Source organism: Mastomys coucha, unplaced genomic scaffold (assembly GCF_008632895.1).
Source record: "Mastomys coucha isolate ucsf_1 unplaced genomic scaffold, UCSF_Mcou_1 pScaffold1, whole genome shotgun sequence".
NCBI lineage: Eukaryota > Metazoa > Chordata > Mammalia > Rodentia > Muridae > Mastomys > Mastomys coucha.
In genome coordinates this window covers 20,011,505-20,023,303 of record NW_022196891.1, presented here as the reverse complement: position 1 = coordinate 20,023,303, position 11,799 = coordinate 20,011,505, and the positions used below count along the sequence as shown (strand labels likewise).

General features: G+C 37.2%; 1 protein-coding gene across 2 annotated transcripts in view; it reads left to right on the top strand.

Annotated features, from left to right (window-relative positions):
- Positions 1-11,799, top strand: part of Dpp10 (dipeptidyl peptidase like 10) — a 716,117-nt gene that overhangs the window by 562,725 nt on the left and 141,593 nt on the right. For both annotated transcript variants that reach the window (XM_031380842.1, XM_031380845.1), the window contains exons 6-7: positions 8,906-8,958; positions 9,056-9,137. In XM_031380842.1, coding sequence (XP_031236702.1) covers positions 8,906-8,958; positions 9,056-9,137 — 135 coding nt within the window. The remainder of the gene's footprint in view (positions 1-8,905; positions 8,959-9,055; positions 9,138-11,799) is intronic.

Below are 11,799 nucleotides of genomic sequence, written 5' to 3'. Positions count from 1 at the left end.
TTTTTTTTTTTTTGAGACAGGGTTTCTCTGTGCAGCCCTGGCTGACCTGGAATTCACTCTATAGACCAGGCTGGCCTCAAACTCAGAAATCCACCTGCCTCTGCCTCCCTAGTGCTGGGACTAAAGGCACTTACCACCACCTGCCCGACTAGATTTTGCAAGTTGACATAAAACTAGACAGCACAATTTACTCCTTGCAAACCTCATAGGCAGAGACATCTCCATTCAACTAGAATCCTTCCTTTCTTATTTTCTCCATTTTTTTCAGTCTTGATACCTTCTTACAGCTGAAGAAATCCTAACTAAGATAGATGGTTTTGATGTTGCACTCAAAAAAGAGAAGTTCTACGAGATAATCTTATATTTAGTGCCACCACTCTCTGCATAGCTGGCTTTCATTCTCTTTGTGTGTATATGTCTCATTTGTGTTGGGAATAAATGCCTAAGAGTGTATTTGATGAGTCAAGGTGACATGAAGCTGGTGAATGCGATCTCTTTTTAATTCATTGAAAGAAGTTGGTTTCTAGTATCATGTAAGCCCTCATTCTTGGATATGGCACCATGAATCCTGTGGACTCAGAATAAATAAACTGACTCTTATTAGTAAAGACACTGTTAGTTTGAGTTTTAAAATAAATATAACCCTTATCTTGCTCACTGGCAGTTATAATCTTACAACCTTGAATACGTAGCCACATCTGTGACTTATCAGAAGCAGGAGTTGGTGCAAGGGAATTCCGTGGTTCCTGTGCAAAATCCTAGAAAACACAGTGCTTATGCTTCTGTTTCATTATTGTAGTAGAATGAATGTGAATTTTAGTATAGGTAATAACTTCAATCTAATCCTGGCTTATATGGTGCGTGCACACAATGGAATTTTATCTGTTCAGGAAGGAAACTGAAATTTGCAGTAAAGTGTCTGGAAATGGGAATAATATTAAGCAAGATACCCCTCACTCAGAAAGACAACCATTTCATGTTCTCTCCCATATGTATATCTGAGCTTCTACTTTATGTAGATGTGTATCAATGTGAAGGTATTTGTAGGAGCCAGTAAACTAGAAAGTGTTTTATGGGAGTGGAAACATGATAGAACACATGAGATATGAAATAGGGATTGGGAATAATAGGGCCGCAGAGGAGGGTTTACTTGGTGGGTCAGCAAAAACTCAGGATGTATGTAAACACCACAGGGATAACTTCTACTTTGTAATACCATAAAAATAAAGTGAATAAAGGTAAGAGTGAGAAATATAATTTAAGATGCTGATGGACATGAAATGTGGCTTCCATGATTTCCTGTTCACATTCCCTTTTATACAGTGTTTGTTTCATGATCACAAAGCCTTCCTGTAATGGAATTTTTAAAGAGACTTTTTTGTAAAGCCTTTCCTTACAATGTTATGAACCATATTTACGACAGGAAAGTTAGCTATTTCATGGCTCCTGCTCTTAACACCGTAATAAAATCAAACCCTTGCAAACAAAAAGGTCACCACTCACTACTCTTAAAAAGTGTCTTTAGAATAAATGTGAATGCATCCTATCAACAACTTCCAAAAGAAACAAACCCCTTTCCCAGTGCTCTCTGCTTGCTGTGTCATTGTCGTTCATAATAAATACCATCGATTCAGGCTTACTTTCTCACTGTTTGGTTTCCCTCAATGTTTAAGTTGATGGCAAATGCATAATCCCATTTTAAATATTCTCTGGACCACAAAATCCATGTAATTTATATCAATTTGTCAGTTTTGCTGCAGTGCAGAGGAAGCTTTGGTGTCCTGAGTTCCCACTCTTGTGTAAGCAGAAGTTACATCATGACGTTCCTTTTTCTTGCGAGTACAATTCTCCTTGACATGAATCCTCACAGATGTCATAGGTAATAACTGATATCCTAAGGTAGAAAAAATGTAAAAATTAGCTAAAGAATGAAGGCACTGATGGGATCCTCTATATTATATCATCTTTTTAAAATTAAAATCTCTCTTGTCTTTGGTAATCACAATGAATTCATGCATAGTTCTGTCAATGAGTCTTCAGATGGTAGCTTCAATGATCCTGTGAAAATACATGTTTTACACTTGATCTTAGTCCAGAAGCCAAGAAGTGGTAGAATATGAATCTGCAGAAAATCCAGAGTTGCGCTCTGGGTGTGAGCTCCATGTAAGACATTGTAACAGAAAGATTAACCCATGTAAGAACATGAATCTGTCGTGCTCTGGGTGTGAGCTCCATGTAAGACATTGTGCAGAAAGATTAACCCATGTAACAGACAGATGTGGGTTCAGGTTAGGACTCTCTTTAGCTCTTCAACATTCAATGCTGAATAATCCTCACATAGGATTATGAATAATATCTAATTCTTTAGGTTGATTTAAGGATCATTGTTAGAACACGGATATGGCTCTGTAGTAGGTCCTAGCTTATTCAGCCCAATGTTTCTGGGGTCGTTGTGGATAGAGCTTGGGTCCTGGTCATCCTGATAGCCAAATTCAGCATTCCAGTCTCAATATTCAAATTAATCACACAAGTAGTGGAGAAAATCAGAGAAAGAGATTCATTCAGTACAGTCACACTGGAAGGACAAAGAGGTTCAGTGGCTCCAAAATTTATCCCCAGGGTCCTAGCATGAGGTCTAAAATGATGAAAGTTATGTATAACTAAGAAGCCATGGTCAAGTTGGAGAATTTTCAATGGGTTCTCACATTTTTGCATCCAGGAACAAGAAGTTGGATGGCAATGTACAGATTAGCCAGATCATGAACAGATACTCTTCCAAAGAAGGAAACAGGCTGGATATAAGAGAACATTTGGCAATGCAAACAGACCCATTGTACAAAGAACATGGGGCTTGTCTGTTGCATATCATAGTTTTTTAAGCCTGTTGGGATTGTATGGAATTCCTGGCTCATTTGCATAACATGGGATCTCTTACAATGATCTGTCTACTTATAGCACATATTTCTACATACATCCTCATGTGTGTGGTTTATTATTATCATAAACCATAGGTCACTGACAGTTTGTCTGTGCCTCTGTGCCACACAAGTGGGATTTAGGTAATATTATCCAGCAGTTTCAGCTTTCTTTTTTCTGACTCATTTCTTCTAACATTAATTTGCCTGCCTTTGACCAAGAATTCACCAGACAATCTTAGACTCCATTCTATTCCACTGCCTCATTAAATGTTGCTACATTACTCCTCAATCTGAAGTTTGACTTGCCTTGCCCTTTCTTTATGAAATGGATTGTAGACTAATAATAAAAGACTCAAATGCTAAAGTATACTAGAAATATTGCTTAGTTTCCTTTGCTTCTTTGTGTAGGGTTGAGGCCTCCTGGGATTTCCTTGCTATAAGCCACACTTGCATTTCTACATGCAGTGGCCTTGTTCAGCTCACCTCTAGCCAGGCATGTCAGCAAGACTTTATGAACTCAGTTTCTTATATTACTAGAAAAGATAATTTCACAGAAAACTTTCTGATTCTCTGGCTCTTATTTTCTTTTTGTTCCTACTTCTACAATGATCTCAAAGCCTAAGGATTGGGAGTTGTTTTATATATGTGTCCTCTGGAACTGAGCTCCACCACTCTGAAGTTTAAAGTTGGTTTTCTGTAATGGTCTCTGATGAAAAACCATACAATTATATCTCAAAAGAATAAAAGAAATAATTTTTAAAAGAATACTAGAAAGATGTTTAAAGATAGGAATGTTGTTGAAGGCAAGATAAGGGATGAGTTTAAAACAGTATCTTGCAGTAGAAGTACACTTTAGTTAAATATACTTCTCATTGAATATCTACTTTTTACACTGAACCAATGTTTTGCAGAGGGAAGGAGATAGGGAGTATATAAAACAGAGAAGAGAGAAGAGATGAAGGAAGGGAATGAGAAAAAAGAGAAATGGAAAGAGATACATTGTCTTAGTTAGGGTTTTACTGCTGTGAACAAACACCATGACCAAAGCAACTCTTATAAAGGACAATATTTAATTGGAGCAAGCTTACAGGTTCAGAAGTTCAGTCCATTATAATCAAAGCAGGAAAGATGGCCTCATCCAGGCAGGCATGGTGCATGAGAAGCTGAGAGTTCTACATCTTCATCTGAAGGCTGCTAGTGGAAGACTCCCTTCCAGGCAGCTAAGGTGAGGGTCTGAAGGCTCAAACAAGCACTGATACACCTACTCCAACAAAGCTACACCTACCCCAACAGAGCCACACCTTCTAATAGTACCACTTCCAGGGCCAAGCATAGACAAACTATAATATGCATAGAGACAGTTATTTATATAAGAACTTGTTTCTAATCTTCTATACTCTATATTCTACTATATGTACAGGACCCCAATCTAATTCTACAAATTTATACAAAAAAAAGTGTATTTGTGGTCATTGCAGGAGAATGGACATGCCCTGCTTATGCATTGTAAAAAAAAAAAAAAAAAAAAAAGGACATGGAACTTAAGCTCTGACTTTCCTATATCCTGTGTTATCATAGCATCACTTGGCTTTGCACTAAATATAGAGAGGATCAAAACTCTACAACATTATTTCAACCTGATCTAACTTTACAGACCACTCAGGGCTATAAACTGAAGATAATTTCCAAGTGACCGTCCCTCATGACATACATGTGAGGAAGAAAAACATGTTGCAATTGGGTATAAATCAGAACACACTTGTGTCTTTCCTGTTCTCCAGTTCACATTAACTGAAGAGCAGCTAAAAATTATTTTTTTCATTCTTCCTTATGTGTGTATGTGGTATACATACATGCATATGCTTTTTTCAGAGTGTGTGTGTGTGTGTGTGTGTATGTGTGTGTGTGTGCATGTGCGTATTGATGTCAAGGCCCAGCAATTGTCATCAGTAATTATTCTCAATGCATTTTCCATTGTGTTTATTAAGTTAGGGTCTCTCTTCAAGCCAGCTTGCTCTGGGGTTTCCCATCTTTGTCTTCCATGGTGGGAATTGTAGTAGGGCTACCAAGACCACCTACCATTTATATGTGCACTGAAATTAGAGGTAACTTCACATCTACAGTCAAAATTCACATGGGTTTCTGTGGATTTCAACTCAGGTCCTCATGGTTACACAGCAATACCTCTCATAATTGAGGCATTTATCCGGCCCCCACTCTCAGTATTTTATAAGTACTGCTAACATTTACACTAGCTAGACCAACCTTCCCTGGCTCTACTAACTCATGCTTCAGGCATTACTGTGGTTGTCTGTTTTGCTCCTACTGTTAATGCATAGGAAATGTTGCAAGATTAATGTAGTGCTAGAAACCTGGACACATTGCTGTTGATCAGTGGCAGGGTGAATGGCTTCTTTGCACTCTTAACAGAGTTCACACATTTATCTGCTGTTAAGAGCAATTGCCCAGGCGACAGGTTGCTTTGGTGAACAGAACTTTCAGAGATAAAAGATGTTGACAGAGGCAGGCATATTTCTCATTTCTTTGTCAGCTTTAATGATGCATCTACGGTTTTAAGCTTGAAGTCGGTGCTGGCTTTGGCAGAATATATGCTAAAATTGGAATGATGCAGATAATATTACCGTGCATTACCAAGGATGACATGCAACTCCATTAAAAATATCTTGAAATTAGGGCTAAGGAGAAGTGACTGAGTATAAAGTCCTTGCTACACAAGTATATTCTGAATTTGTTCTCTAGAACTCATGAAAAAAATAGACATAAAAATCTCTCAGTGTTTAAGCCTCCTGGCTTCTTCTCCAGAGGATCAAGGTTTGATATCCAGAACATACATAGTGGCTAATAGCCATTTGCAGTTTCAATTCCAGGGTATCTGACCACCCTTTTCAGGTATCCATGAACAGTGTGCACACACTATGCACAGAAATATGTTTAGGAAAAACATTCACATACATACACTAAAAAGAAAGGACTTAAAAAACATCTAGATAAGGCAGAGTTTGCCTGAATCCCAGTGCTGAGAAAACAGAAAAAGGAGAAAACTTAAGGCTAACTGGTCAGCCAAGTTAGCAGAAAAGCCTCACTTTCAAAGAACCTCTGCCAAATTACAAAGTACACAGTATACACACACACACACACACACACACACACACACACACACACACACACATCTTAAAGTATGGAATGGAATAAACCTTAGGTTGATCTCCAGCCTCCATTCATGTATATGCATGTTCCTGGTCATCTGCATGCACAGCTCTCCACAACAAATAAAAATGACAAAAATTGGAGTCAAATACATAATTTTATTGAGTACATTTTGAATGTCAGCATAGATATCACCAAACCTATGCTTTTTAAGCTCCCAATAAGGGCAATTTCAGATTTGAAAACTATTCCAGAAACAATGAAGAATAAAGCCTCAATGAGAAACAACTCTTGTGAGTGGGGAGACCAGGCCTGTCCTGAAAAAAAGAAACATTTATACTACTTTGCCAAATTTGTGGTGAATTTATTTAATCAAAATTGTTATTGCAGTGGGAAGAAGCAGAGTTTTTCTTTCTAGCGGGTTTTAATTGACAATATTAACAATGTCTGTGCATTCCAGCCTCGATAGAGGAATAAAATTTCCATTTGTAATTGTAGAATAAGAATGGAAAGTATCAATGTAAATCCATATTCCACCATAGATAGATAAGATTGTTTTCCACCAGCTTGACATATCTTCAGAAAGAAATAGTTTTCCTCAGGATAGAACACACACACAGAATTACTTTCCTAATTTATCCCTTTTCAATTTTCCTCTTTTCCTCTAGATTCCTTAGTTTCATCATTTTAGGTTCAGAAAAAGAGAAATTCAGAGATAGTTCTTTACTATGCACTGCAATTCTGTGTGTAAGATTTTATGTTGCTCTATTAGGAATTGCGTTACTCTTGGAAAAAAGAAACAAGGCACATGTGCATCTCTCTCTCTCTCTCTCTCTCTCTCTCTCTGTGTGTGTGTGTGTGTGTGTGTGTGTGTGTATGTGTGTATGTGCATGCGCACATACATGAATGCAAGTGCATGTATACTCTTATGACTGCATACGTGTGAAGTTCAGTTAAACCACCTCAAGTCCCTTCTACCTTGCTAAAGATGGGATCTATTTTTGCCCACTGCATGTGCCAAGCTAGCTGGTGACTAAGCTTCTGAGACTATCCATTCTCTACCTCCCATCTCACTGGGATTCCAAATGTGCACTGGTGCATATGGCTTTAGGTGTATACTAGGGAATTGATCTCTAGTCTTCATGCTTACATGGCAAGTAGTTTATTTATTGACATATCTTCTCAACCTAGAAGGGAAACTCTTAAAGGAAAATACTAAAATAGCTTGCAGAGGAGATAGAAAATGGCTCTTTACACTCATTTTATGGCCTCGGGGTTAACTGCACTCACAGATGCATACTCCTACAGGCATACTTGCATATATATGCAATTATATATATTTGCATACACATATATAATTAAAATTTTAAAAATTTTCAAGATTACTAAGTAGTAACCAACTATTAATACTAAGTCAGTTTGTTTTCATTTAGCAAACATCTTTACACAAATAAGTTTTTCCTTTTTCAAAAAGTTTATTCATAAAACATCATCTTGGTATTGCATATAAACACAAGGCCATGTGAACAGGTAAGCTTCAGAAGATCATTTATTTGTGTGTCTGGGGAAAGAAGGCAACATTAAAATAGCAATACAATTCACCCCACGTCATAGAGTGTCTAAAAGCCTGTGAGTGACAAATGGGCTGCATCCAAAGAAAGGTCCCACCTCAATTTAGGATACCCTAACTGAAGGAAAGAAAGAAAGAAAGAGAGAGAGAGAGAGAAAGAGAGAGAGAGAGAGTGAGAGAGAGAGAGAGAGAGAAAGGAAAAGAGAGAAAGAAAACAAATGAATAGTTAAAATATATATGAAAGACCCACAGAGGAAATCAATTTAATTTGCATGACATATAGTCTAGGCAATGTGAGATAGAGGCTGATGGGGCAGAAGGATGTATCAAGGGTGGAATGCAAAAGCTCTTGACCATCTGAGTAAAGTAGAGAGCTGATATAGTGAGAAAAAAGAGTCAAGGAAAAAAACTCGTCATACTTAAAGAACAGGCAAGTTAAGGACCCTATGACTGGAGGGATGTTAGAGGTGAAAATTCAGAGACAGTAGGTCATTTGGCCTCAAAACAAAAGCAAAAGGCCAACAACAAATCGTAGATGGCAACTGAGGAACTAGAGCCTAGAGCCTCGGGTTCCAAAGGGCCATGTACTCAAGCACGCACTCAAGTGCACACACATGTACACACACACACGTACACACACATGCACACACATGTACACACATGCACACACATGCTCACATATACACACACACATGCACACACATGCACACACGCACACACACATGTACACACACGTACACACATGTGCACGTGTGCGCACACACATATGCACACACACGCACATGCACACAAACACACACATGCACCTACACACATTCATACACGCGCACACATGCACACACATGCACACATACACACATGTGCACACACACATACACACATACATACACAAACACACATGCACACACATGCACACACATACACGTACTCACACACATATACACATACACACACACACACACACACACACACAGAAAGACAGAGACAGAGTCACAGAGAGAGAGAGGGACAGAGAGAGAGAGAGGGGGAAAAACAGAGAGACAGAAACATGCACACATGGAGGATAGGTAGAATAAGAAGATGTGATTTCTAGCTAAAATGCTGCAAAAAAAAAAAAAAGACAATAAATATCTCACCTGGAATATTTCCTAAGTCTTCTGTCTTCCTCAATAGCCAATCTTTAGTGTGCATTAAGATCAATTCTTCATAGGAAACTGTGATTGATTACTCTATTCTTTTTTTATTTCAGATTTTTCATTACTCATTTACTGCTTCATATTTGATTTACAACATACACACTGGGTAAGTTCTTTGGTTTTCTACATTGTATGAGCCATTGTCATGCTGAGTTGTCACAGATGTCAGTTTGTTCACATGAAACTATTTACATTTTTTCAAGGGAAGTGTGGGAGTTGAATCCCCCAGAAGTTGAGGACTCAGTGTTACAGTATGCGGCCTGGGGTGTGCAAGGACAGCAGCTGGTAAGCTTGCTCAACCCCAGACCCTGTGCAGTGAGGCCAAATGTCAAACCTTTACAGAGCTCACTTTCTTGTGCAATTTACCCTGCAAACCTTGATGTGTTCCTCTGCATTATTTATCTTGCATGGTTCTCTAAGAATAGGTGAAATAAGGATTGCAAGGTAGCTCAGTAGGTAAAGCGCTCAGCAAGTACAATTAGAACCATGGTTTTAACTCTAGTACCAATTAAAAAGCTGGTTGTGATGGTGTGTAGTTGGACTTGCAACCCTCGCACAGGAGGAGCAGAGACTGGACAGTCCCTGGAGCTTCCTGGCCAGTGGATAGGGCCCACTCAGTTCCATCTCTCTTAAAATGTTTTCTTAAATAATGGTGACTGGAAATGAAATCCAATTTTGACCTTTGGCTTATCCTACATACATACCTGTATATCCCCTGCTACATGTACATGTGCAGCAACACACACACACACACACACACACACACATACACACAAGAATATATCAAATGATGGTTAGAACTATTTACTATTTGTCCAATTTGAAAAGTATTTAACAGGTGCTATGTAGTCAAAGCTGTAATTAGTAATAAAAACAGAACAAATTAGGTTAGGATATTTTCTTACATCCACAAAAGTCCCCCTACTTACTATTGTTAACTATTTTGCAAAATTTATTTTCACTTTCTATACTCCTAAAATGGTGGAAACAGAAATATTTGACAATTATTTGTATATTGATATACTAATTTTGCTTTTCATATGTTTGTTTGTTTGGTTGGTTGGTTAATTGGTTAGTTTTGAGATCGAGGCTCATGTAGCCCAATCTGATCTTCACCTACCTATGTACTCAAGGATGACCATGATCATCTAATGCTCCTGTCTTTACCTACTACACGCCAGGATCACGGGCATGTACTACCACATGCCTGTGCAATGATACCTTTGTGAAGTCACAAGATGACTTGTGGGACTCAGTTGTCTCCTTCCACTATGCGAGTCTCAAGAATCTTCCTTAGGTCCTGAGGCTTGGAGGCAAGATGCCTCAGCCTCTAACCCTCTCTATGTACAAATGACATTAGATGTTTTATTCCTCTTTTTTATCATAAGCATAGAAGATGGTAGGGTTCTCTAAATGCTATCTATTCCTTATTGAATATATTTGAAAATATTTTATAAGTCTAAATTCACTTTCCATTTAGTTGTCTCTTTTTTGATACTAATTCTTTTAATTCATGGTAGTACTGAATTGGTGTTAACATTCAATTGTATTATTCAGAAGCAGGTCAATAATTTGAATGCTATATGATTTGCATTCTTTATGTAGTTAGTACACATTTTGATGAATGTGTTTTGTGGAGAATTGTGTAGACTCCCCAGTGCTGGATGCTTTTCTCAGCTGAAACTGTTATGGAGTTAGATTGCTAGAGCAATCTCCATAATTCCGGCCTTATTCAAGTTCCTTACTAATAATGTTGGGTGTTTGACATCTTTCTTTGGGTACTGTCAGTTTTACATCATGGAATTGGGCTATGTTTTCAAGAGTAAGGGAATTTAAAAATGACAATTATATCTAAAATATGAAACTGATTTGGTGATAATTTAATAAACACGTATTTATCTTATTTACAGTCCTAAGTATAACCTTGGAAATGTCTTTTAATTGGGTATATAAACATCTAGATGTTTTAAAAATTAAAATTGATAGTTTAACATTAGCCAGATGGGCTTGAAGTATGTTCTTATTTTCTGTGATCTTCAATGTCTCTTCATTAATTAAATAAAAACATCTGTACCATCATATCATGATAAAAATTTTAAATCATACTTCATTTGACATAGACCACACAACATTGTTGTTTTTAAAAATAATTCATTATAAATTTAATACATTTATAAATTTAAGTAATCATTTCTAATGCTACTAGCTTTAAAAGGGGGCACTAACAGTTTAACAAATAGGCTACAGAAAAGTGAACGGTTACTGGATTCTAGTTGGAAATAAATCATGAAATCTTGAAGTAAAATATCATTGAGAAGGGGTCTACATCAATGTCAGATCAGGTGACCTTAGCCATGTCATTATCCATGGTAGTAGTTCATGTTTGCCATTGCTAAAATGAATTCATTTAACTTTGTTTTTAATCATTCTTTATTAACAATACTGTGTCATTGCAACTTTACATTAAAGGTATGATTTAAAAGTTTTATATTTGTAAGCAAGAAGAAAATGAAGAAGGAGCAATAAGGTAGGCTGGAAGAAAAATCTGAGAGCCACATCATTTTCAACGTCACGGTGTGGCTGGCACTCAGCAATACTTGAGTATCTGTGTAGAACAGTGCCATGATACATAATCAACATCCCTGACAGACTCTTATAGTGATTCGGTGGATGTATTTATTCCCTAAAATGGAAACTGAGAGTTAAAAGGTAATGTTTGAAGCACCTGCTTAAAATGGAGAAGACCTCTTTAATTTTCCATATATTTGGATAGTTTTATGAACTTATTTGAGATTTAGAGTGAGCAAATGAAGGCTTATCTTTAAAACAATGAAAAATGCATATGTGAATATGATAGTCCCTAAACTGTATTTCACATCGATAAAAATAAATCATCGATAATACTTTGCATTCAGTCTCTTTTCTTTTTTTTTTTTCCTTTTTTTTT